General features: G+C 39.3%; 2 protein-coding genes across 2 annotated transcripts in view; one reads left to right on the top strand and one right to left on the bottom strand.

Annotated features, from left to right (window-relative positions):
• Window positions 1-23,702, top strand: part of LOC133640873 (zinc finger protein 569-like) — a 37,307-nt gene extending 13,605 nt beyond the window's left edge. Inside the window, exons 3-5 of the mRNA XM_062034557.1 lie at window positions 11,705-11,737; window positions 11,811-12,030; window positions 21,707-23,702. Of these exons, the coding sequence (XP_061890541.1) occupies window positions 11,705-11,737; window positions 11,811-12,030; window positions 21,707-22,950 (1,497 nt within the window). The 3' untranslated portion in view covers window positions 22,951-23,702. The remainder of the gene's footprint in view (window positions 1-11,704; window positions 11,738-11,810; window positions 12,031-21,706) is intronic.
• Window positions 2,609-9,585, bottom strand: LOC133640612 (gastrula zinc finger protein XlCGF57.1-like). The gene is made up of 2 exons (XM_062034132.1): window positions 9,255-9,585; window positions 2,609-4,894 (listed from the first exon to the last, which is right to left on the bottom strand). The coding sequence occupies exon 2, from the start codon at window positions 4,842-4,844 to the stop codon at window positions 3,006-3,008; it is 1,839 nt and encodes a 612-aa protein (XP_061890116.1). The 5' UTR covers window positions 4,845-4,894; window positions 9,255-9,585; the 3' UTR covers window positions 2,609-3,005.
• Window positions 23,703-24,561: the final 859 nt, after the last annotated feature.

A 24,561-nucleotide genomic window follows, 5' to 3' on the forward strand; every position in this document is an offset into this window, starting at 1 on the left:
ATCTGTATCATGAATCAATATAAGTGGACCCCGACTTAAACAAGTTGAGAAACTTATTCGGGTGTTACCATTTAGTGGTCAATTGTACGGAATATGTATTTCACTGTGCAACCTACTAATAAAAGTCTCAATCAATCAATCAATCAACCGTCAGACGCCATCTTGCTTTATCCTCGCCGTGTTTGGTTCGCGCGCAGTGTTGTCAGATCTCGCGAGAGAAGCAAGTATTTATTTTGGCTTTATACATTATTTGTGCAGTTTGATACAAAATAATATCATTAAATTTCAATATTTTTGACTGTAAGAATAGTGAGTGAGTATGGTCCAGATATCCAACCTTGTTGATGATGCGTACAGCTCTTTTCTGAAGTATAGTCATTGAATTTAATGAGCTTTTATAATTATTCCCCCAGACTTCCTCACAGTAGGTTAAATATGGTAAAACTAATGAACAGTAAAGAATGGGGAGTGATTTGTGATCCAGAACCTGCTTTGCTTTATTTATTACTGAGATGCTTCTTGACAGCTTAGATTGTACATGTTTTATATGTGATTTCCAGTTAATTTGATCGTCAATTTTAACTCCAAGGAATTTTATTTCAAAAACCCTTTCAATATCCACCCCATCTATTTGTATCTGCACCCTTGTTTCACGTGTCCTCTTTCCAAACAGCATTAACTTAGTCTTAGTCAGGTTTAATGACAATTTATTATAGTCAAACCAAGTTTTTAGTTTACTCATTTCTTCCATAATGACTTCCTGCAATTGATTTAAGTCATCCCCTGAACAAAAAATATCAGTGTCATCAGCAAATAACACTAATTTCAATAATGTAGACACTTTACATATATCATTGATATACAGGATGAACAGTTTTGGCCCCAACACTGACCCCTGGGGGACACCACAAGCAATATCCAAACATGATGAACAACAATCCCCCAACTTCACAAACTGTTGTCTCTTATTTAAGTAACTTTTAAGCCAATCTAATACAACTCCCCTGATTCCATACTTTTCCATTTTATTGATTAATATATCATGGTTAATTGTGTCAAATGCTTTTTTTAGATCAATAAATATTCCCGTTGCATATTGTTTCTTTTCTATGGCATTTGTGATTTCCTCTACTGTTTCAACTATTGCCATTGATGTAGATCTGTTTGATCTAAACCCATATTGACAGTCAGAGAGTAATTTATGCTTTTCTATAAATGCATCTAACCTGTAATTGAATAGTTTTTCTAATATTTTAGAGAATTGTGGAAGTAAAGAGACGGGTCTATAGTTTGTGAAGTGGTGTTTGCTCCCAGTTTTAAACAGAGGTATAACTTTAGCTATTTTCATTTCATTTGGAAATGCGCCAGTTTGAAATGACAAATTACAGATATATGTTAATGGTTTTGATATCCCTGTAATGACCTTTTTCACCAACGCCATACTAATGTCATTGGAGTCAGTGGACATTTTGTTCTTACATTTTTTTACAATATCCAACACTTCTTCTTCACCCACTGCATTTAAAAACATAGAATTGGGATTTCTCTCCAACAATCCCTCCATATTTTTACCAGTTGTCCGTGGATCTGGGATTTTTTCTGCAAGTTCAGGTCCAATACTTACAAATAATTTATTGAAGGCATTAGCCACATCTTCAATATTATCATTTTCTTTACCATCATTTGTGAAATACGTTGGATAGTTATTTGAAGAGGTACTGTTTCTTATAATACTGTTTAATAAATTCCATATTCCTTTGATATTGTTTTTATTATCATCTAGTAATTTCTTATAATAATCTCTCTTATTTGACCTTATAAGTTGAGTTAATTTGTTTTTATATTTTTTATATTTATTTTCTGCTTCTTTTGTTTTCAATCTTATAAATTCCCTGTAAAGAGTGTTTTTCTTTTTGCAAGCATTTTGCAATCCCTTTGTGATCCAAGGACAATTGGTATATTTTCTTCTACTGGTGCATTCTTTTATTGGGCAATTTTTATCATATAATGACCTAAATATTCTCAAGAATATATTGTAAGCACTATTAACATCACTATTTTCATAAATTACATCCCAATTCTGCTCCAGTAAATCATGTTTAAATGAACTATTGGATTCCTCTGATCTCGTTCTTCTGTATTGGGTTGGCTTTTCTAGTTTTTTTGCCCTGTAGTTTCTATTAAATATCAGAAAAACTGGGAGGTGGTCAGTGATATCTTTGATCAATAGCCCACTTACGGTCTTATTCTCAATATCATTAGTGAATATGTTGTCGATTAGAGTGGCAGAGTGAGACGTAATTCGACTGGGTCTGGTGATTTTGGGATATAGACTCATACTGTACATTGTGTCAATGAAATTATCTATATCTTTAGTTTTACTGGGATTTAACATGTCAATATTAAAGTCTCCACAAATGAAGACAGTTTTACTAACGTTACTCTCCTTTGAAAACAGGCATTCCATCCAATCTGTAAATTGTTCAATGCTTGTACCTGGCGATCTGTATATACAACTAATAATGACATTTCTACTTTTTTCCATACAAATTTCAACTGTTAGACATTCAAGTAGGTTATCAACCACAGTTGTCATATCATCCAGACGTTTGAATCTCAAGGTGTTATCCACATTATCATAATATGAACTAAGAGGGAATTATGTGTACTCAAAAGAAAAGCTTTGAACAAATGTAAAACAAATATGTACATCATATAAATGAGTTCATCTATAACATCAATAATAATTAAAAATTATTTCTCAATATCTCAATACACATAAAAAGTATTTGTAACATGTTTTGTCCTGTTTATTCTCACCTTTACAGTCAAAGTGTTGTGTTCATTTTTAAATAAAAGTACACTATAGTGTATATTAAAACATGTACTTGACTGAAAAAAGCAATAATCTAAAATATCTAATCTATAAATGTTAGAATCTACGTGCTGACGTTCTTAGAAAGTCAAAGTGAAAGTTTTGACAGTTTATTTCAAATCATGCATCTTCATTTGCTGCTGCTGTTCTCACCAGCACACTTGTGTTTTTTACACTGGTACTTATAAGAGAATCTTTCACCACACACACTGCAACTCAACACTTTCTCTCCTGTGTGTGTTATCATGTGTCTTTTCAAATGCTGTCTATGTATAAAACTTTTACAACATACTGAACATGAAAAACGTTTTTCTCCAGTGTGTATTCTCATGTGTGCTTTGAAATGGTTCTTTAGAGTAAAATCTTTACTGCAGATTGAACATGAAAAAGGTTTTTCTCCAGTGTGTGATCTCATGTGTTTTTTTAAATGGTCCCTTTGAGTAAAATCTTTACCGCAGATTGAACATGAAAAAAGTTGTTCTCCAGTGTGTATTCTCATGTGTGCTTTGAAATTGTGCTTATGAGTAAAATCTTTACCACAGATTGAACATGAAAAAGGTTTTTCTCCAGTGTGTGTTCTCATGTGTGCTTTGAAATGGTGCTTTTGAGTAAAATCTTTACAGCAGATTGAACATGAAAAAGGTTTTTCTCCAGTGTGTGTTCTCATGTGTTTTTTGAAATGGTCCCTTCGAGTAAAACCTTTACTGCAGATTGAACATGAAAATGGTTTTTCTCCAGTGTGTATTATCATGTGTGCTTTGAAATGGTGCTTTTGAGTAAAATCTTTACAGCAGATTGAACAAAAAAAAGGTTTTTCTCCAGTGTGTGTTCTCATGTGTACTTTTAAACTTTGATTTCTTACAAAACTTTTACCACATTCTGAGCAGGAAAAAGGTTTTTCTCCAGTATGTACTCTACTGTGTATTTTCAAATATTGCCTATGAGTAAAATCTTTACCGCAGATTGAACATGAAAAAGGTTTTTCTCCAGTGTGTGTTCTCATGTGTGCTTTTAAACTTTGATTTCTTAAAAAACGTTTACCACATTCTGAGCAGGAAAAAGGTTTTTCTCCAGTGTGTTTTCTCATGTGGCTTTTCAGATGACAATGGTATTTAAAAGTTTTGTCACAGTGAGAACATGTGAAGTGTGTGTTGTCAGTGTGACATGTCTTATCATCTTTAGAGTGTTCATCATCAGTGTCAGGAGAGTGTGACGTTGTGTCCTCACTATCTGATAGTGGAGCTAAGAGCTTGTCTGCTTGTGATCCTCCACAGTGGTCTCCATCAGCTTCTGTTGTCATGTGTTGAGTTGAGCTGCTGCTTGGAGGCTCCGCCTCTCTCTTCTCCTCACTTTCACTTTTGACCTCATCACCTTCACTCTTCACAGGGACACCAATCACTGGGAACTCCTCCAACCATTCAAGATGCTCTCCCTGCTGACTGATGCAGTGTTCCTCCTCTTCCTCCTTAATGTGAGGGTTCAGTGGATCCACCGCGTCCTTTTTAAAATGGAGTGTCAGTGGGTCCTCCTCTTCCTCCTTAATGTGAGGGTTCAGTGGATCCACCGCTTCCTCTTTAAAATGGGGTGTCAGTGTGTCCTCCTCTTCTTTTTTAAAATGGGGTGTCAGTGGATCCATCTCTTCCTCCTTAATGTGAGGGTTCAGTGGATCCACCGCTTCCTTTTTAAAATGGAGTGTCATTGGGTCCTCCTCTTCCTCTTTAAAATGGGGTGTCAGTGGGTCCTCCTCTTCTTTTTTAAAATGGGGTGTCAGTGGATCCATCTCTTCCTCCTTAATGTGAGGGTTCAGTGGATCCACCGCTTCCTTTTTAAAATGGAGTGTCAGTGGGTCCTCCTCTTCCTCTTTAAAATGGGGTGTCACTGGGTCCTCCTCTTCTTTTTTAAAATGGGGGATCGGTGGGTATTCCACTTCCTTCTTAATGTGGGAGGGCAGTGGTTCCTCCGTCCGCATATGGAAGTTCCACTTCTGTTGCTCAGAGTGAAGATGTTCTTCACAGACGTCTGCAAGACGAACACACCATCTCTGCTCAGTCACACAATGCATTCAGTACTTTTACATGCACTTAGGAAAAACAAGTTATCGTATGAACTGTCTTGAAATCTCAGTGACGCACAAACACGCTGCTCTTTACAACATTATTCACAGGAAAATAAAAACAAACCAGGACGACAGGACAATATGGTTTAGAATTGATTTTGTGATCTATTATTTCATATAGAATTACTAATAGAACCATTTTAAAACAGGCTACACAGGCTCCTAATTTAGTTGCTGAAATATGCAGTAAAATATTACATCCTTTCCAGTATTATTGTCTCAAATAAAGTAACCAGATATTAACAGTAAATAAACAAGTACATTAATAATAATTGTTTCGACAAAATAATACAATTAGAAATGACACAATATGTTACTGCATATGTCAGCTGCCAAATTAGGAGCTTTTGTAACCCGCTTTGAAATTATTCTATTATCAATCATATACCAAATGATATATTGTGATATATATTGTTATTAGGATATAGATTTTAAGTCATATCCCCCATACCAAACATTGGTTCGCCGAGTCATTTTGTTTGGCCCACCAAATATATTTATTTCTATATTCTTCAGATGGGTGTGTATGTTTAAAATGTTGTACTACTGTTCTACATCATGTGGAAGTGTCATGTCATTGGGTTGGTGTGCTTTCAACTAGGGGTGTGACGATACGGTCAGCTCACCAAAGGATACTCGATATTGACTTTAGGAGAACGAGACAATATTTTAGTGGTTAACATGATTCTTACACAAAAACGTGTACTTCATGTGTGTATGAATGTAATTTCCCTTGTGTGCTTAGTTTTACTGTAACTTGACCTGAAGAAAGATGTGGGAGCAGGTACTCATTCACACTCATTCGCACAAAAGGGTTGTTTCTTTCTGTTATTAATATTTCTGGTTCCTACATTATATATAAATATAGATCAATGCAGTCTGCAGGGATACAGTTCGTAAGCACACATAATTGTATTTTTTTATGACAAAAAAAACGAAAAAACAACCCTAGTCCGTGGGACAAATTTTCAAGCGTTGACTGGTCCGCAGTTACAAAAAGGTTGGAGACCACTGATTTAGAACACTTTATAGGCAGAATAGAGCGGCTACCAATGACTCAATTGTTAGCTAACTTTTGCTAAGGTTTATTTTCTATTGAGGATGCATTAACCATCGACCTGCTCAGTGGCCTTGTGGTTAGAGTGTCTGCCCTGAGACTGGAAAGTCGGGAGTTCAAACCCTGGCCGAGTCATACCAAAGACTATACAAATGGGACCCATTGCCTCCTTGCTTGGCACTCAGAGTCTAGGGTTGGAGGTTAAATCACCAAATGATTCCTGAGTGCGGCCTTCGCTGCCTTCACCTCCCAGGGGGTGAACTTGGGGATGGGTCAAATGCAGAGGATCATTTCACCACACCTAGTGTGTGACTACCATTGGGACCTTAACTTTAACTTACATAGGGACTGTGAATGAGTCCAAAAAGTGCAGTTCTCCTTGAAATTAGAAAATAGAACAAGATATCATGTGAAGTTAATTATATTTATATAGCGCTTTTCTCTAGTGACTCAAAGCACTTTACATTGTGATACCCAATATCTCAGTTTCATTTTAACCAATGTGGGTGGCACTGGGAGCAGGTGGGTAAAGTGTCTTGTCCAAGGACACAACGGCAGTGACAAGGATGGCAGAAGCTGGGATCGAACCTGGAACCCTCAAGTTGCTGGCACGCCCACCCTACCAACCGAGCTATACCGCCCCGAGTAACAAGAACATAATATATTAATAATAAAATGCCTCATAGCAAATGTGATGACTTCATCTTAATACTGTCCTTTTTGGGGCTTTCCCTTTTAACGGGCAAAGTCCTCACAGGGTCTTTTGTCCTAATGACTGTCTGGTTAAAGTGAGGAGACTATAATTTAGGAAAACTATTTATTTACAAATGGACTAGGATAAGTCACTCATTTTTACAGGTAGCTAAAGTTGGGATATAATTAAGATAATGAAGGATGAAGTGATTAAGAAATGTTTAATATAGATTAGAATAGGCCGTGCAACTAATCATATGTCCTGAGTTCCAGTTGAAACTGGGTGCAAGTTCATGCCCACGCACATACACTCTTATCGCCCACATTCTTGCCACTGTTTACGTGGCTTCATGGCCGAGGTCTGAAGGACAACACCTGATATGAAGTCGGAGTCTAGGGAGAAAAAAGCACCAGTCAATATCGCACAGAAGGAACCTTCCTGGTGTTACCTGACGGCACGACCACCAAGCTGCGACACCACTACAAAGGCTCCTCCATGCTCGTGCTCGTACCACAGCCTGAAGTACCAGCAATGGCTGACATCTACTGGGTACGCCTCCTCTCGGGAAGGAGTGAAGGACAAGGACTGATCCAACTGTTCTATAAGTGAAAGCCCTGGCTGACTGAGCTGCGTTCGTATGTACTGCCACCTGTTATGATCACCAGTCAGACGACTCATACCAGGAGGCCTTTGACTCCTATATATGTTGGAACTCAGGGTGTGGTTGATCATGTTGACCTTTTATTGCAACAACTAGCATGGTATAAGACAGACACCATTGCTGTCCCACATTGTTCCCTTGCTCTCTGTCCCGCCTACCAAGCCAAAGACTTAGGTCCAATGACGAAACAGGGCGTAGCTGCCGCTGATTGGACCGACATGCAAATACCACATTTTCAACACTCTCCGTTGTCGGTTAAAAACATAACTATGGGCTGCACTTTGGACACACCTGCTGTAGGCTACGAGGAGCTAGCAGCTACACAACAGCTAAGCTAAAACAGCACATTTAAGCATATCAAATAATTATGGTTGCTTAATACGTACACAAAGTCTCCAAAACAGAAGTCTGACAGAAAGTATCCAGTAACAAACGTGTCCGCATCGTTCAACTTTCTGCGCCATGAACTTGACTTATTGAATTATTGTGGCCACTAAGTGTTGTGAAAGATCAAATTGAACAATTGCAAAAGCATCCATCATAATGTTAGTGTTTTTATTATGTTTGTGTCAATATGTATAAGCATCCTCAGCCTTCCAGGGAAGGTCTATTCGGTTATGACCGAAAGGACAAGATCACGGGTACAAGCGGCCGAAATTAGTTTCCTCCGCCGGGTGGTGGGTCTCTTCCTTAGAGATAGGGGGAGAAGCTCTGTCATCCGGGAGGAGCTCAAAGTAAAGCCGCTGCTCCTCCACATCGAAAAGAGCCGATGAGGTGGTTCGGGCATTTGGTCAGGATGCCACCCGAACGCCTCCCTGGGGAGGTGTTATGGGCACGTCCGACCGGTAGGAGGCCACGGGGAAGACCCAGGACACGTTGGGTAGACTATGTCTCCCGGCTGGCCTGGGAACGCCTCGGGATCCCCCGGGAAGAGCTGGACGAAGCGGCTAGGGAGAGGAAAGTCTGGCCTTCCCTGCTTAGGCTGCTGCCCCCGAGACCCGACCTCAGATAAGCAGAAGAAGATGGATGGATGGATGGATGGATGGATGTGTAACACAACTTGATGTTTCCTGAAAACAGCGTCTAATAGTTGATGTTGTCGCTCCTTCTCCTCTTTTGTTGGACAAAGTTCCTCCTCGTACTCTGCTATCGTTTTTTTTCTTTCTAACATCACAAATAACCACGTTAAACACAGATTCCGAACTAACAAAGGTCTTAACTCATTCTCCTTCTATGCCACATCAATGTGGAATGCGTTCCCAACAGGTATAAAAGAAAGGGCCTCCCTATCCTCCTTCAAAACCGCAATAAAAGTTCACCTCCAGGCAGCTACAACCCTAAACTAACACCCTCCCCGGATTGCTATTAATCAATTGCTAATAATCAAATATAAACAATTAAATGCAGATACTTTTTCTTATGCCTTCTGATCTCTCTCTCTCTCTCTCTCTCTCTCTCTTTCTCTCTCTCTCTCTCTCTCTCTCTCTCTCTCTTTCTCTCTCTCTCTCTCTCTATGTCCACTACTTGCTCCACACCCCTGATTGTAAATAATGTAAATAATTCAATGTGATTATCTTGTGTGATGACTGTATTATGATGATAGTATATATCTGTATCATGAATCAATTTAAGTGGACCCCGACTTAAACAAGTTGAAAAACTTATTCGGGTGTTACCATTTAGTGGTCAATTGTACGGAATATGTACTTCACTGTGCAACCTACTAATAAAACTCTCAATCAATCAATCAATCAATATTTCTTCAATGGCAGCAGTTAGTCGCTGATTCACCAACGCTCACATCATTTGTGATGTAGACATGTTCACACAATAATAACACTTTACACTTACATTGGATCTCTGCTTTGATGTGTCGATCACTTCCGCCTCTCTTTGTTAGCAGCTAACAAGCTAAGCTAACCAGCAGGCTAGGCTAGCACGTCAAAGTGCCCTCAGACTAATGTATCCGCATACAAACAATTAATAACGACGTTTACTCTGTTAAACGACACACATGTGCACATGTACGTTGTAATTAAGACCAAGAAACCATAATAACCAAAACAACGTATTCTCCGTCAGACGCCATCTTGTTTTGTTCTTCCTCCTGTGTGACGTCATCGAGGTGTTCTCAACCGCGGAACAATTGTTAGCCAAACACGTGTTTCAGTGGGACAATAGTGAGTGGTGCACACTTCCTTCGCCCAGACACAGAACAAAAAAAAGTCCCATTTAAGAGTTGCTTGTGTAACAATAGGAAGAATATATTCCACTCCTCTCTTGTAAATGCGGCTTATGAGGTAATATAAATTATATATTTGTATATTATTTATCTTATTTACCTGATGTTGTTCGAAGCTAACGTGCTAGCGTTAGCCCGCTAGCAGGCCTTTGTAGCAAATGCGAGCGTTTTTTTTGAGGAGTGTATTTTATATGTTCTCTATGAGAATTATATTGACTTATTTAATACTTTAACTGTTTTTTTGCTGTAAAGTACAGTCACGCTTAACATCATTAAATGTTTGTTACTAGAAAGGAACGAACGTCTCGTAATTTAAGTCTGGAATAAATCACATGGTATAATAATAATAATACATTTTATTTGGTATAGCGCTTTTCAGTGCACTCAAAGACGCTTTACAGGATACAAATTATTATTATGACAGTGTAATATAATGTATTACACATACATTGCAGTAGTCTACTTTGTGTCGGTGCTAACTTTATTAGCAATAAATACAAATTATGTTGTTTGCACGCACTTCTATTACCTTGATGACATCCATCCATTTTCCTACCGCTTGTCCCTTTTTTGGTTTTTGGGGGGGGGGGGGTGCTGGAGCCTATCTCAGCTGCATTCGGGCGGACATATCATGGAAATTAAATCAACTAATGCCTGTTATTACGAATACACTATTTGCACAATTGTAAGTGATTACATATGTAAGTGAATACTTAATGAAATAAATGTTAAATATTAAAAATGGCTTTAATATGCTGTACACAAATTGAACATGCATCAATATTTTGTTTGTAATCGAAGCATGAGGTACCCAAATATTCTAAAAAAATATATATATATACACTATATTGCCAAAAGTATTTGGCCACCTGCCTTTACTCACATATGAACTTGAATTGCCATCCCATGGAATTGTCCAAAATGTTTTGGTATCCTGGAGCATTCAAAGTTCCTTTCACTGGAACTAAGGGGCCAAGCCCAACTCCTTGGAAAAACAACCCCACACCATAATTCCTCATCCACCAAATTCCACACTCGGCACAATGCAGTCCGAAATGTAGCGTTCTCCTGGCAACCTCCAAACCCAGACTGGTCCATCAGATTGCCAGATGGAAAAGTGTGACTCATCAGTCCAGAGAAGGTGTCTCCACTGCTCTAGAGTCCAGTGGTGACGTGCTTTACACCGCTGCATCCCACGCTTTGCATTGGACTTGGTGATGTATGGCTTAGATGCAGCTGCTCGGCCATGGAAAGCCATTCCATGAAGCTCTCTGCGTTCTGTACGTGGGCTAATTGGAGGGTCACATGAAGTTTGGAGCTCTGCAGCAACTGTCTTTGCACTATGCGCTTCAGCATCCGCTGACCCCTCTCTGTCAGTTTACCTGGCCTACCACTTGGTGGCTGAGTTGCTGTTGTTCCCAAACTCTTCACTTTTCTTATAATAAAGTTGACTTTGAAATATTTAGGAGCGAGGCAATTTCACGAATGGATTTGTTGCACAGGTGGCATCCTATGACAGTTCCACACTGGAAATCACTGAGAGCGACCCATTCTTTCACAAAATGTTTGTACAAACAGTCTCCATGCCGAAGTGCTTGATTTTATAAGTGATTAGGACACCTGATTCTCATCATTTGGATGGGTGGCCAATTACTATTGGCAATATAGTGCACGTATATTCTCACGCCAGCACATTTTTAAGGTGTGACATACTATCGCACGGCCACACTCGCTACACGTGCTTCGCTGCACTTCTGTTTGTTTTCTGTTGGTTTTAAGAATGTTGCTTTCGCAGAAGGATGAACGAGGAGAGGATATTGCGTGTAAAAGTAAAGCCAACTAATCACACTTTGCAGTCCTGGTCACCATTGATGTGAGGTCGGACTATTTTGGAGGAGCACGTCAAGGTTGGCTGGTAGGTTGGTAGTGGGAGGAGCGAGTTGGCGTCACTTGATACTGCAGCACAATGAAACTTTTATACGTGCAGCCTGACTTAATGCAGTCAAGATCATTTACACAACTCATAATAATCAATTAATGATGATTATTCCATGTGTAGAAGAACATCACCGCAAAGTCTCTCAGTCCACTTGGATAATATTGTATTTGAGAGACTAAAAAATATTTGACACATCTGAGCTGAAGTTTGTTTGTGTTGTCTTGCAGACGTCCAACAGATGAACGCTCGTCAAGAAGAACGTCCCCTTCAGCAGCAGGAGGATCCACAGCCCCCCCACGTTAAAGAGGAAGAGGAGGATCTCTGGGTTACTCAGGAGGAAGAGTGTCATCCAGGGCAGGAGGAGTTTCCACTGACTGTTGTCTCTGTGAAGACTGAAGAGCGTGAAGACAAACCACCTGAGTCCTCACAGCTTCATCACAGTCCAAGTAAGCACAACATCCAGATGTCATCCAATATGTATGCTAAATAGTAAAAAACTGCTAGTACAAGGCGGCTAACATTACAGGTAATGGTAGTCCTCTATTGTGCCTTTAAAATCACCAACATTACTCCTTTTACTTGTAGTGACCTGTATATTAACCAAGTATTAGCAGCATTGTAATTGTAAGAGCTAACTTCGAGGAACTACTTTTAGTCAAACGGCTCCTTGCTCGCAGAGAGGTAAGACTAGCTACTGAGCTGCTGCTGCATCGCCGCTGAGTTGGTAAAAGTTTGTTCTAGATTATAATCATGCCTCACGCTCGTATCGGCGCAGGTCGTGGCCATAGACCGAGAAGTTGGTCAAATTACTTTCAAACCCAAAGACGTCGCTAGGAAGACACGGCAAGATGCTCATTTCTTCCCAGCAGTCTTGACCCAAGGAGTGAGGATTATGCTCAATACACCAGCGAAACAGAGAGAACGTGTCTTGTGCTGAAAGATATAAACATCCCATCAGTCAGCATCCCGGTGAGAGCAGACATTGAACAGTAAGTGATAGATTTTTTTTTTATGTTGATAGTTTGTATTATCTTGTTTAGCATTTAACAATACTGCTACATGGATAGATAGATAGTACTTTATTGATCCCTTCAGGAAAATTAAAATGATGCTTAGTGTTTCACTAAAGCTGCATCTGTTTAGCAATCAGCTTCTAAAACTTGTAGCTCATCCTCCAAAAACATAATTTTCTGTTTTTTAATTGTGTAACCTATACGTGCTACAAATCAATGCAATATATATGGGGTGTTATGGGCTAGGAACAGAAGACTAGAGTTTCGACTCGGAGAGAGAAGGCAGAGCTTGAATTGCAGTTTGGTTGGCACCGTGTATTAAAGGCCTACTGAAATTTTAAAAAAATATTTAAACGGGGATAGCAGACCCATTCTATGTGTCATACTTGATCATTTCGCGATATTGCCATATTTTTGCTGAAAGGATTTAGTATAGAACGTCGGCGATAAAGTTTGCAACTTTTGGTCGCTGATTAAAAAAAAGCCTTGCCTGTACCGGAAGTAGCGTGACGTCACAGGAGGAAGGATTCCTCACAATTCCCTGTTGTTTACAATGGAGCGAGAGAGATTCAGACCGAGAAAGCGACGATTACCCCATTAATTTGAGCGAGGATGAAAGATTCGTGGATGAGGAACGTTAGAGTGAAGAACTAGAGAGGCAGTGCAGGGTGTATCTTTTTTCGCTCTGACCGTAACTTAGGTACAAGGTCTCATTGGATTCCACACACTCTCCTTCCTACACTACAAAGACAAGATATTTGATGTTCAAACTCATAAACGTTATTTTTTTTTGGCAAATAATTAACTTAGAATTTCATGGCTGCAACACGTGCCAAAGTAGTTGGGAAAGGGCATGTTCACCACTGTGTTACATCACCTTTCTATTAACAACACTCAATAAACGATTGGGAACTGAGGAAACTATTTGTTGAAGCTTTGAAAGTGGAATTCTTTCCCATTCTTGTTTTATGTAGAGCTTCAGTCGTTTAACAGTCCGGGGTCTCCGCTGTGGTATTTTACGCTTCATAATGTGCCACACATTAAGTACCCGCACTCTTTTTTTACGAAGCCACGCTGTTGTAACACGTGCTGAATGTGGCTTGGCATTGTCTTGCTGAAATTCTACTACATACCCGCCTTCCAGGGTCTTAAAGGCCTACTGAAACCCACTACTACCGACCACGCAGTCTGATAGTTTATATATCAATGATGAAATCTTAACATTATAACACATGCCAATACGGCCGGGTTAACTTATAAAGTGACATTTTAAATTTGCCGCTAAACTTCCGGTTCGAAACGCCTCTGAGGATGACGTATGCGCGTGACGTAGCCCGGGGAACACGGATATGCCTTCCACATTGAAGCCAATACGAAAAAGCTCTGTTTTCATTTCATAATTCCACAGTATTCTGGACATCTGTGTTCGTGAATCTGTTGCAATCATGTTCATTGCATTATGGAGAAGGAAGCTGAGCAAGCAAAGAAGAAAGTTGTCGGTGCGAAATGGACGTATTTTTCGAACGTAGTCAGCAACAACAGTACACAGCCGGCGCTTCTTTGTTTACATTCCCGAAAGATGCAGTCAAGATGGAAGAACTCGGATAACAGAGACTCTAACCAGGAGGACTTTTGACTTGGATACACAGACGCCTGTAGAGAACTGGGACAACACAGACTCTTACCAGGATTACTTTGATTTGGATGACAAAGACGCAGATGTGCTACTGTGAGTATGCAGCTTTGGCTTCTAAACATTTGATCGCTTGACCGTATGTGCGCAACTTTTTTTTGCGTATGTACGTAACTTTTTTTAAATATATAAGCTTTATGAACCTTGGGTTAGGTGAACGGTCTTTTGGGCTGAGTGATTGTGTGTGTTGATCAGGTGTTTGAATTGTATTGGCGTGTTCTATGGAGCTAGGAGCTAGCATAGGAGCTAGGAGCTAGCATAACAAACACGCAGGTGTTTTTATGCAGGATTAATTTGTGGCATATTAAATATAAGCCTGGTTGTGTTGTGGCTAATAGAGTATATATATGTCTTGTGTTTATTTACTGTTGTAGTCATTCCCAGCTGAATATCAGGTCACCCCCGGCTCTCACAGCATCTTCCCTATCTGAATAGCTTCAACTCCCCACTAGTCCTTCACTTGCACTTTACTCATCCACAAATCTTTCATCCTCGCTCAAATTAATGGGGAAATTGTCGCTTTCTCGGTCCGAATCTCTCTCACTTCATGCGGCCATCATTGTAAACAATAGGGAACTTTGCGTATATGTTCAACTGACTACGTCACGCTACTTCCGGTAGGGGCAAGCCTTTTTTTTATCAGATACCAAAAGTTGCAATCTTTATCGTCGTTGTTCTATACTAAATCCTTTCAGCAAAAATATGGCAATATCGCGAAATGATCAAGTATGACACATAGAATAGATCTGCTATCCCCGTTTAAATAAAAAAAATTCATTTCAGTAGGCCTTTAAGACCCTGGACCAAAACAATTTCTGATGTAGACCACTAATCTCTACCACAGATAGAGGCAAAAACCTCAATGTTTTTATACGAGGCAAAAATTCCGTCTATGACCCTCCTTCAGAGCGATCGCTGTTACCAGCCTGCAGTAAAACCATCTCACAGAACACAATTAGTGGCCTACCCTTTGATTTAGTAAAGGAATAACAAATACTTTGATCATGAACATCATTGAACATAAATAGATGAATGTATATAGACTTATGACTGTAAGACATTTGCAAAAATATTTTTCCCGGCATTTGCAATGGATGTAGTTACCAATATTGTTAATTACCAATTAATTTTGAACACACAACTGAATTTCGTATGAGTCCATGTTCGATTAGTGCTCGTATAGATGGCTCGGTGGTGCCTCAGGCTGGTGGCCTGCCGACACCTCGTTGGGCTTTTGGCTGCCTTGGTGAAGAAAGAGATCCACTCAAACAGTCTGTCTCTTCTTGGGGTGTGGTTCAGTTCATTGGGCAGACTGTGCAATGGCATGTGCGCGCTGGCCGCTTTGGGGAAAACTAAGGTAGAGTTTGAGCTGTGGGGGCTTTGGGGAAGGCTGGGGCAGAGTATGGGGCGTGGGGCTTTGGTCCAGGCCCTCGGCTTACTTCAGGCCTCCTCGCTGCTTCGGCACTCCCGACACTTCTTTCCACAGCTGCTGGAGTCCCGGTGGACACATTGCCTGGCAACCTTAGTTGTTCTCGTCATCGCTGGCAAGGTGTTGTCTCTCCTCTCGGTTCCTTCCAGTCGGGTATCGGGTGTTGGTCCTGGATCGGCTTTGACCGTGCCCCTCTTAGCGAGTGCAAGGGAATCTGGAGTGGCTGCTTTCATCCTCAAATCTGCACAGAGGAACTGGCACACAAATTCTACATTTTGAAAACTTACCATTTTGGTCTCATGGTCTTTCCACCTTCCTAGGAAGCTGCTGGTCCTGAGAAGTGCTGATCTTGTGACTGAAGAAGATTAACCTGTTTTCTTAAAATAGGTGCCATTGTTTGACCTAATCTTTTTGGGGAAACCATGTCGGGATATTAGATCATTCACAAAACATTTAATTACTGAATTGGCACCCTCCTTTGAGGTTGGGGTTGCTTTCGCCAACCACTGCAATTGTCAATCTAAATCATTACGTTCCTTTATCCTTGTACCGGGTTGATCATATTGATTAAATAAAACCTCAACACGCTCAAACTTGACCCAATCCAAACTCACCTCCCCCCTCTGTCCCTCTCACAGGGACAGTGTTAGTCGTAGTAATAGTAATAGTAATAGTAATAGTAATAGTAGTAGTAGTATTAGTATTAGTAGTTTCAGAAACATCCAAGAAAAAGAAAAGACAGCTGATAGTCATGCGCAGCAAGAACAGAGGCGGAGGACAGGTCATGTTTGAGGTCACTGTTCGCTTTTGCAATAGTACTTTGATATTTTACAACACCTAGTGAATTATTGTGGCCTCAATAATTCACTAAATAGTTGTATTTAATTTAGTCTATCTATGATGGGACAATGCACAGAAACATTAAGTTCAGAAACAGATATGTTCTGTACCAGATTATATCTAAATAGCTACTTTCCATCTGTAGTCCCTGGCTACCTAAATTAAAGGGATCCAAAAATCAAGCAATAAAATTATGACACTAATTAATCATAATAAATATATACATTCATAATAATCAATAATTAATCAAAAATAATCATACTGTAGCATGTAATCAATTATAAGAAAAGTCACCAAATGCCCCTTCATGGACACATACTTACCATACAATACAACCACACCTTATTTACATCATCACACAAAGACCATACATGCTCTTGTTCACATCTGTCATCATTCATAACAACAACCAAGCTTTTAACAGCCATACCTCACAATTTACAACAAAATGCTCTCATGGATAAATATACTACACATTAAGTTGATGTGTCAACATAATGCCCCTCTTAGTGACCGTGTGAGCAGCCTTGATTGCTCCAAAGCCACTTTTTAATTTAAAATGTTCTATTCCTTTTGTTATAACGTGGAGAAGGCTAATTGGTCTGTACATGTTCTGGTCTTCTTTATTTCCTGCTTTATGGATTTAATCATAGTAGCAGTTTCTCGACGTGGTAGGGAAAGTGTTTTCCGTTATTGATTTTTTTTCCAATTGTTATACGAGCAATAATACAATCCTTATATGTTTTTAGGAAGATAGTGTCCAACCCATATATATATCTCTAGATCGTGAGTCTGATAAAGATTGAAGTGAAGATTTTGTTTAACTTTGTTTCATTTGTTAATTCTAAAATTAGTCCATCCTGAATAAATGACAATTATTTGCACTGATTTTGAGGGACTTTTTATTCAGGGTTTGTACAGACTGGATGAAATGTTCATTAAAATTATTACTTATGTCCAGACTGTCTGCGATAGTAGCGCCATTGATATTTAATGTTATAGTGTTGTTTCTTGTTTGCTCTCTTCCCGTAAGTTTGTATCTGGTTTTCCATAACTTTCTAATGTTCCCTTTTGCAGCTTTGATTAATTCTAAGTGAAAGTCAGCCTTAGACTTCCGCATAAACATTGTAACTTTGTTCCTCCAAACTTTTAAATCATACGATCTGTATTTAGAACTGTTATAATTGCTCTTATGAGAGCTGAGTCCTCATGTCTTTATTAGAATCCAATGGTATTTTTATTTTAGCACTCTTCTTTCTGGTTTTGTATTTGTGTATTTACAGATGTTCTCTTTGATTTTTGTCATCCAATTGTAATTCTAGTAGGGCTGCTTATCATTTGTATCATGTAGAAGCCGTTTATAATATCCTTAAGTTTCTTTCTACGTGTTTTATTTAACCAGTCCAGATTAACGTCCCCCCATGACGTTACTTCTTTCATACTATGCTGTTTGAGGATGTCTGAAAATGAGTCAAGAAAAATGTCTTTAGCTGTGGTCGGTCGGTATACTACAATTACCTTGAAATACATTTCTGAGGAAAATGTGATTTTAATTTCAACATACTCAAATGGATCTACTTTTAATGTTTTCCCTTTCATAAATCATAATTCCTCCCCCCTTTGTCACTCGATGTGTATTTTCTGTAATCTTGTCCCCCGGGACATTAATTAGAACAAAAGTTGTTGTGGGTTTTAACCATGTCTCTGATAGACACGGTAATCCGGATTAGAGTCTGACAGTAACTGCTGTATTTGTTCAGTATATTTCCTGTGGTAGAAAGTTTAATAATGCGGACACGTTTGTTACTGAATACTTTCTACAGACTTCTGTCTCTCTGCGACTTTGTGTATGTAATAAGCAACTATAAATATTTGATATGCTTAAATTTTATTTTAGCTCAACTGTTGTGTAGCTGCTAGCTCTTTGTAGCCTACAGCAGGAATGTCCAAATTGCAAATTGTTTTTAACAGACAACCGAAATAATTGAAGATGTGGTATTTGCGTATCGGTTCAATCAGCGGCAGCTACGCCCTGTTTTATCATTTGACCTATATTTTTGGTTTCGTAGGCAGGACAGAGAGCAAAGGAACAATGTGGGTCATTAGTTGTCCATCTTATACCATTCTAATTGTTGTAAGGATAGTTCACATGAGCGGCCATACCTTGAGTCCCACCATATATAAGAGTCAAAAGGCTCCTATTATGAGTCGTCTAATTGGTGATCATACACTTTGGCGGTTTGGGTGGCAGGACACACGGACGCACCTCAAACAGCCAGTGCTAGGACAGTTGGAGCAGTCCCCGTCCTCCACTCGTTCCTGGGAGGCGTCCCCAGTAGTTGTCAGCTGATGTCGTGCTGTCAGGCAACATCAGGAAGTTCCTTCTGTGCAGTATTGAATGTCAGGGCACAGTTCGTAAGCAGGTCATTACAAGGTGTGTGCAGGTTGACCACAAAGGAATGCTTCAAAGATTGTGTTGAACATTGTCCGTTGACACTTATGTCCAGCAGGGGTCTGTTTGTATCCTGCTGTTCGTCCTGCTGTCACACCTGTATTTTTTATGAGCATGTTCTGGCTACAACTTTGGAGCTTGTCTTGTTCAGATTGGCAGTCCCCCTGCTGCATATCCTTTCCACCCTCGCTTGACCTAGCACAACCGTGGCTACCACCCAAGTCCGTCTGTATGGTTTTACGTTTTGTTGAGGTTTTTTCCTCCAGAACTTGGAACTCAAAACATGTACACCCATCGTTTTCATATCCTCTCGGTTAGTTCAATTTTGCATATCACGTTTTAAAATTACAGTCTTAACTATCCCATTAATTGCTAATCAATAACCTTAATTCAAAGATTATACATACTACTTCATGTGTATTTAAGTACCCTTTTAATTCACTTAAAGATTATCTATGAGTTAATTTAAACTATCATTTGTCTATCAGTAGGCGCGAGCAAGCTGTCATGCTTGCACTCTGACCTCCTGCTGTACGTGATATTCTCCAAAACAAAATAATGTATTTATTCACGTTTCTCCTTATCTTTCAGCTAAATCTTTTAATCTTTTAACTTTTAACGTCCGCACTGTTTTTATTTTTATTGTCTGCATTTTAATTATGCTTTTATTTTCTTTCATTTCACTTTGTTGTCTGTGAAGCACTTTGAGTCTGCCCTCTCCTGGAAAAACGCCACACAAACAAAGCTGCCCCTTCTGGGTCGCCAAAGGGGGGAGGTGAGGAAAAGGAAGGGGGGGGGGGGGAATTAAACCAGATAAGAAACCAGGTGCTACACAAAAGTTATTAAATTACGCATATATCTAAATGTACCAACATAAACTGACTCACTCAATACACACACATTTCAGCATTCATCATTATACACACACATTGTTAATATACCATACCACCCCATTGTCCGGACAAATATAAACAACTAATGCACGCGTGCTTTTGTGGAATCGGCCGTCTCATATCACAAAAACCAGGTTCCATCATTGCTCATAAAACGGCGATTAACCCGTTTCATTGGAGCAACACCTGCGTTATCCCTGACCAACACGGAAAAACCTGGCCTAACGCCCAGTAGGACCAGTGAAAATCACCCAGCAATCCTACAGACTCGTGTCTGGTCAGTCCATACAGTTTCACCAAGTTTCACCAAAGCTCTACCATATGCAGCCCGATCAATACCTGTCTGTTTGCAGCAAATTTCCCAATTCGTCGTGACAGCTATACGCTCAGTTGATCTCCTTTACCGGAGTCAATGAGCGGTCACCTATAAGAGGCTTTTCCCACCGCTGCAGTTTCCACATAAACAGATATGTCGCACCTTCATAGACGTCATCAATTTATATGGGCCAAATGTCACACCAGTTAGCAAATCTTGCCTATAATTTAGTTGTATCCAACTCTGACTAATCTGATGCACTTGCAGTAAGAAGCATCCTCTGCCAGCAACGACAGAGGATGAAGAGGTTAAAAGAAATTTTTCGTCTCACATAGTCTACGCTTCAAAAACACTCCAAACCACCAAAATTCTATCAACAATCCCCTTATGTTAAAAACAAGAAATCACAAGTTTTCAACAAACACACAGACAAATGATCACATATAAAACAACTCAATCCAACCATAATTTACCCCATTCCAGGTTGTTTATGGAGAACTTGACTAAACCTATCTTTTATCAAAAATAGATTCAGCAATTAGTCTTATCGATCCGGCTCTCTCCAGGCGGAAAATGTTTACACTTTAAGCAAAACGCTTACCTTGTTATGCGCGCGTGCAGCACACTGTCTGCCTGACAGAGAGAGCGGGAGCGGCTGTCGACCTGTAGCTTCTAAACCATCCTGTTCGTGACGCCAATTTGTGTAGTGGATTGTCCGAAGCTTAAACAGGCAACAAAAGTAGTTTAGTACAACAAATTTATTTACCCATTATCAGAAGTGCAGGTTGAATTAAATTAGCCGTGCAGACAGACCACATGTTACTCCGGAGTAAACACACAAAAGCCAAAATCACTGTCGAGTTCCGGTCTTCTGCCATTTTTTATATGTCTCTTGTGCGTCATTGTTTGTTATCTAATGCGCCACGATTGTTTTGTTTTGGTTTTGTCTGTTCCAAAACAACCTTGTATCTCCTAGTCATATTTGGAAAATCTAAACATTCTGTAGACAGGTTGGCATAACTCCATATTCACCTTTGTGAACAACTGGTCCATTCAATGGCACAAAATAGAAGAGAATTGAAAATGAGCGGACATTCTTAAAAGACAAGAAATATAGGTCAAAGGTCAGAAATTCTACTACACTTTCTTTGAGAAAATGATACTGGAAATAATGTAATATTTTACTGCATATTTCAGCAACTAAATTAGGAGCCTGTGTAGCCTGTTTTAAAATGGTTCTATTAGTAATTCTATATGAAATAATATATCGCAAAATCAATTTTAAACCATATCGTCCATCCATAGTAAAAAGTCCTGTCGTCTTTGTTTGTTTTTATTTTCCTGTGAATAATGTTGTAAAGAGCAGCGTGTTTGTGCGTCACTGAGATTTCAAGACAGTTCATACGATAACTTGTTTTTCCTAAGTGCATGTAAAAGTACTGAATGCATTGTGTGACTGAGCAGAGATGGTGTGTTTGTCTTGCAGACGTCTGGGAAGAACATCTTTACCCTGAGCAACAGAAGTGGAGCTTCAGGATGCGGACGGAGGAGCCACAGCCCTCCCACATTAAGAAGGAAGAGGTTTATCCTCAGGTCCCCCATTTTAAAAAGGAAGAGGAACACCCACTGATCCCCCATTTTAAAGAGGAAGAGGAGGACCCACTGACCCCCCATTTTAAAGAGGAAGCGGTGGATCCACTGACCCCTCACATTAAGGAGGAAAAGGAGGAACACAGCATCAGTCAGCAGGGAGAGCATCTTGAAGGACTGGAGGAGGTTGATGTCACCAAGATGCCAGTGACTGGTGTCCCTGTGAAGAGTGAAGGTGATGAGGTCAAAGGTGAGAGTGAGGAGAAGAGAGAGGCGGAGCCTCCAAGCAGCAGCTCAACTCAACACATGACAACAGAAGCTGATGGAGACCACTGTGGAGGATCACAAGCAGACAAGCTCTTAGCTCCACTATCAGATAGTGAGGACACAACGTCACACTCTCCTGACACTGATGATGAAGACTCTAAAGATGATAAGACATGTCACACTGACAACACACACTTCACATGTTCTCACTGTGACAAAACTTTTAAATATCGTTGTCGTCTAAAAACACACATGAGAATACACACTGGAGAAAAAGCTTTTTCATGTTCAATCTGTGGTAAAGGTTTTACTCAAAGGCACCATTTCAAAGCACACATGAGAACACACACTGGAGAAAAACCTTTTTCATGTTCAATCTGCAGTAAAGATTTTACGCAAAGGCCCAATTTCAAATCACACATGAGAATACACACTGGAGAAAAAAAAATTTCCTGCTCAGAATGTGGTAAAACTTTTGTAAGAAATGGAAATTTGAAATTACACATGAGAACACACACTGGAGAAAAACCTTTTTTCTGCTCAGAATGTGGTAAAAGTTTTGTATTAAATCATAGTTTGAAAGTACACATGAGAATACACACTGGAGAAAAACCTTTTTCCTGCTCAGAATGTGGTAAAAGTTTTAAAACAAATACAAATTTAAAATTACACATGAGAATGCACTCTGGTGAAAAACCATACTCCTGTTCAAGCTGCAACAAAAGCTTCCGTCGCCTAATAACTCTTACAGTTCACATGAGAACACACACAGGAGAGAAAGTGTTGAGTTGCAGTGTGTGTGGTGAAAGATTCTCATATAAGTACCAGTGTGAGAAACACAAGTGTGCTGGTGAGAACAGCAGCTGCAAATGAAGATGCAGGATTTGAAATAAACTGTCAAAACTTTAACTTTGACTTTCTAACAACATCAGCACATATAACAGGTGTGACATCATTGTTGTGTGTGTAACACAATCTTGTTATTATGCTTATAACATACATAGAGTAAATACTTCAGATTAGTGCTTTTATTTCAGTCAAGTACATGAGTTAATATACACATTTGTGTACTTTAAAATGAACAGAACAATTTGACTGTAAAGGTGAGAATAAAGAGTACATAAAATATGTTACATACGATATTCATAATTCACTTTTATACTTATTCATAATAGTGTTTTATAAATGCTTTTTAAAATAGTGACGGGTTCTATAGATGAACTCCTTTATATTATGTACATATTTGTTTTACATGTGTTCATACCTTTGCTTTTGAGTACACATAAATCCCTCTTAGTTCATATTTACTGGTTCACATCTGAAACATCTTCTGGACCACTTCTGGAAGCATATTATTATTTACTTCATACATCATTTGAGCAGTTGTCCTTTATACAAGATCATTTACTTTTAAAATGTGTTACTTTATGAATCATTGTTTGGGTCTCTATAATCCATTCTATTAATTGTCTTTATTACTCTCTTGTGTAATATAAATATTGTTGTGTGATTGTTTTATATGTATGTCCCCAGACCTTTATGCAATAAACAATGTATGCTTCAACTAAAGTTGGGTACAATAAATGTAGTTAATGTTTGTGGGTATGTATTTTATTCTATTTATTATCGCAGTCAATTTTTTAAATGTTTTCTTTATATGACTTACATGTAGTTTCCAGCTTACATGTAAGTTACTCATCTAGACTAACTCAGCCTGGAGGATGTGTGTAATGTTGAGATGTATTGGAGATGACTTGGTTTGTTTGGATGTTGTCAACCTGTCAATTGTTCTATTTAAAGGCCTACTGAAACCCACTACTACCGACCACGCAGTCTGATAGTTTATATATCAATGATGAAATCTTAACATTATAACACATGCCAATACGGCCGGGTTAACTTATAAAGTGACATTTTAAATTTGCCGCTAAACTTCCGGTTCGAAACGCCTCTGAGGATGACGTATGCGCGTGACGTAGACCGGGGAACACGGGTATGCCTTCCACATTGAAGCCAATACGAAAAAGCTCTGTTTTCATTTCATAATTCCACAGTATTCTGGACATCTGTGTTCGTGAATCTGTTGCAATCATGTTCATTGCATTATGGAGAAGGAAGCTGAGCAAGCAAAGAAGAAAGTTGTCGGTGCGAAATGGACGTATTTTTCGAACATAGTCAGCAACAACAGTACACAGCCGGCGCTTCTTTATTTACATTCCCGGAAGATGCAGTCAAGATGGAAGAACTCGGATAACAGAGACTCTAACCAGGAGGACTTTTGACTTGGATACACAGACGCCTGTAGAGAACTGGGACAACACAGACTCTTACCAGGATTACTTTGATTTGGATGACAAAGACGCAGACGTGCTACTGTGAGTATGCAGCTTTGGCTTCTAAACATTTGATCGCTTGACCGTATGTGCGCAACTTTTTTTTGCGTATGTACATAACTTTTTTTTAAATATATAAGCTTTATGAACC

Source organism: Entelurus aequoreus, linkage group LG23 (assembly GCF_033978785.1).
Source record: "Entelurus aequoreus isolate RoL-2023_Sb linkage group LG23, RoL_Eaeq_v1.1, whole genome shotgun sequence".
Classification (NCBI taxonomy): domain Eukaryota; kingdom Metazoa; phylum Chordata; class Actinopteri; order Syngnathiformes; family Syngnathidae; genus Entelurus; species Entelurus aequoreus.

What these genes read in the sequence shown, in the direction of transcription:
- LOC133640612 (XM_062034132.1), bottom strand. Translation starts at nt 4,844, where the DNA reads ATGCGGACGGAGGAACCACTGCCCTCCCACATTAAGAAGGAAGTGGAA.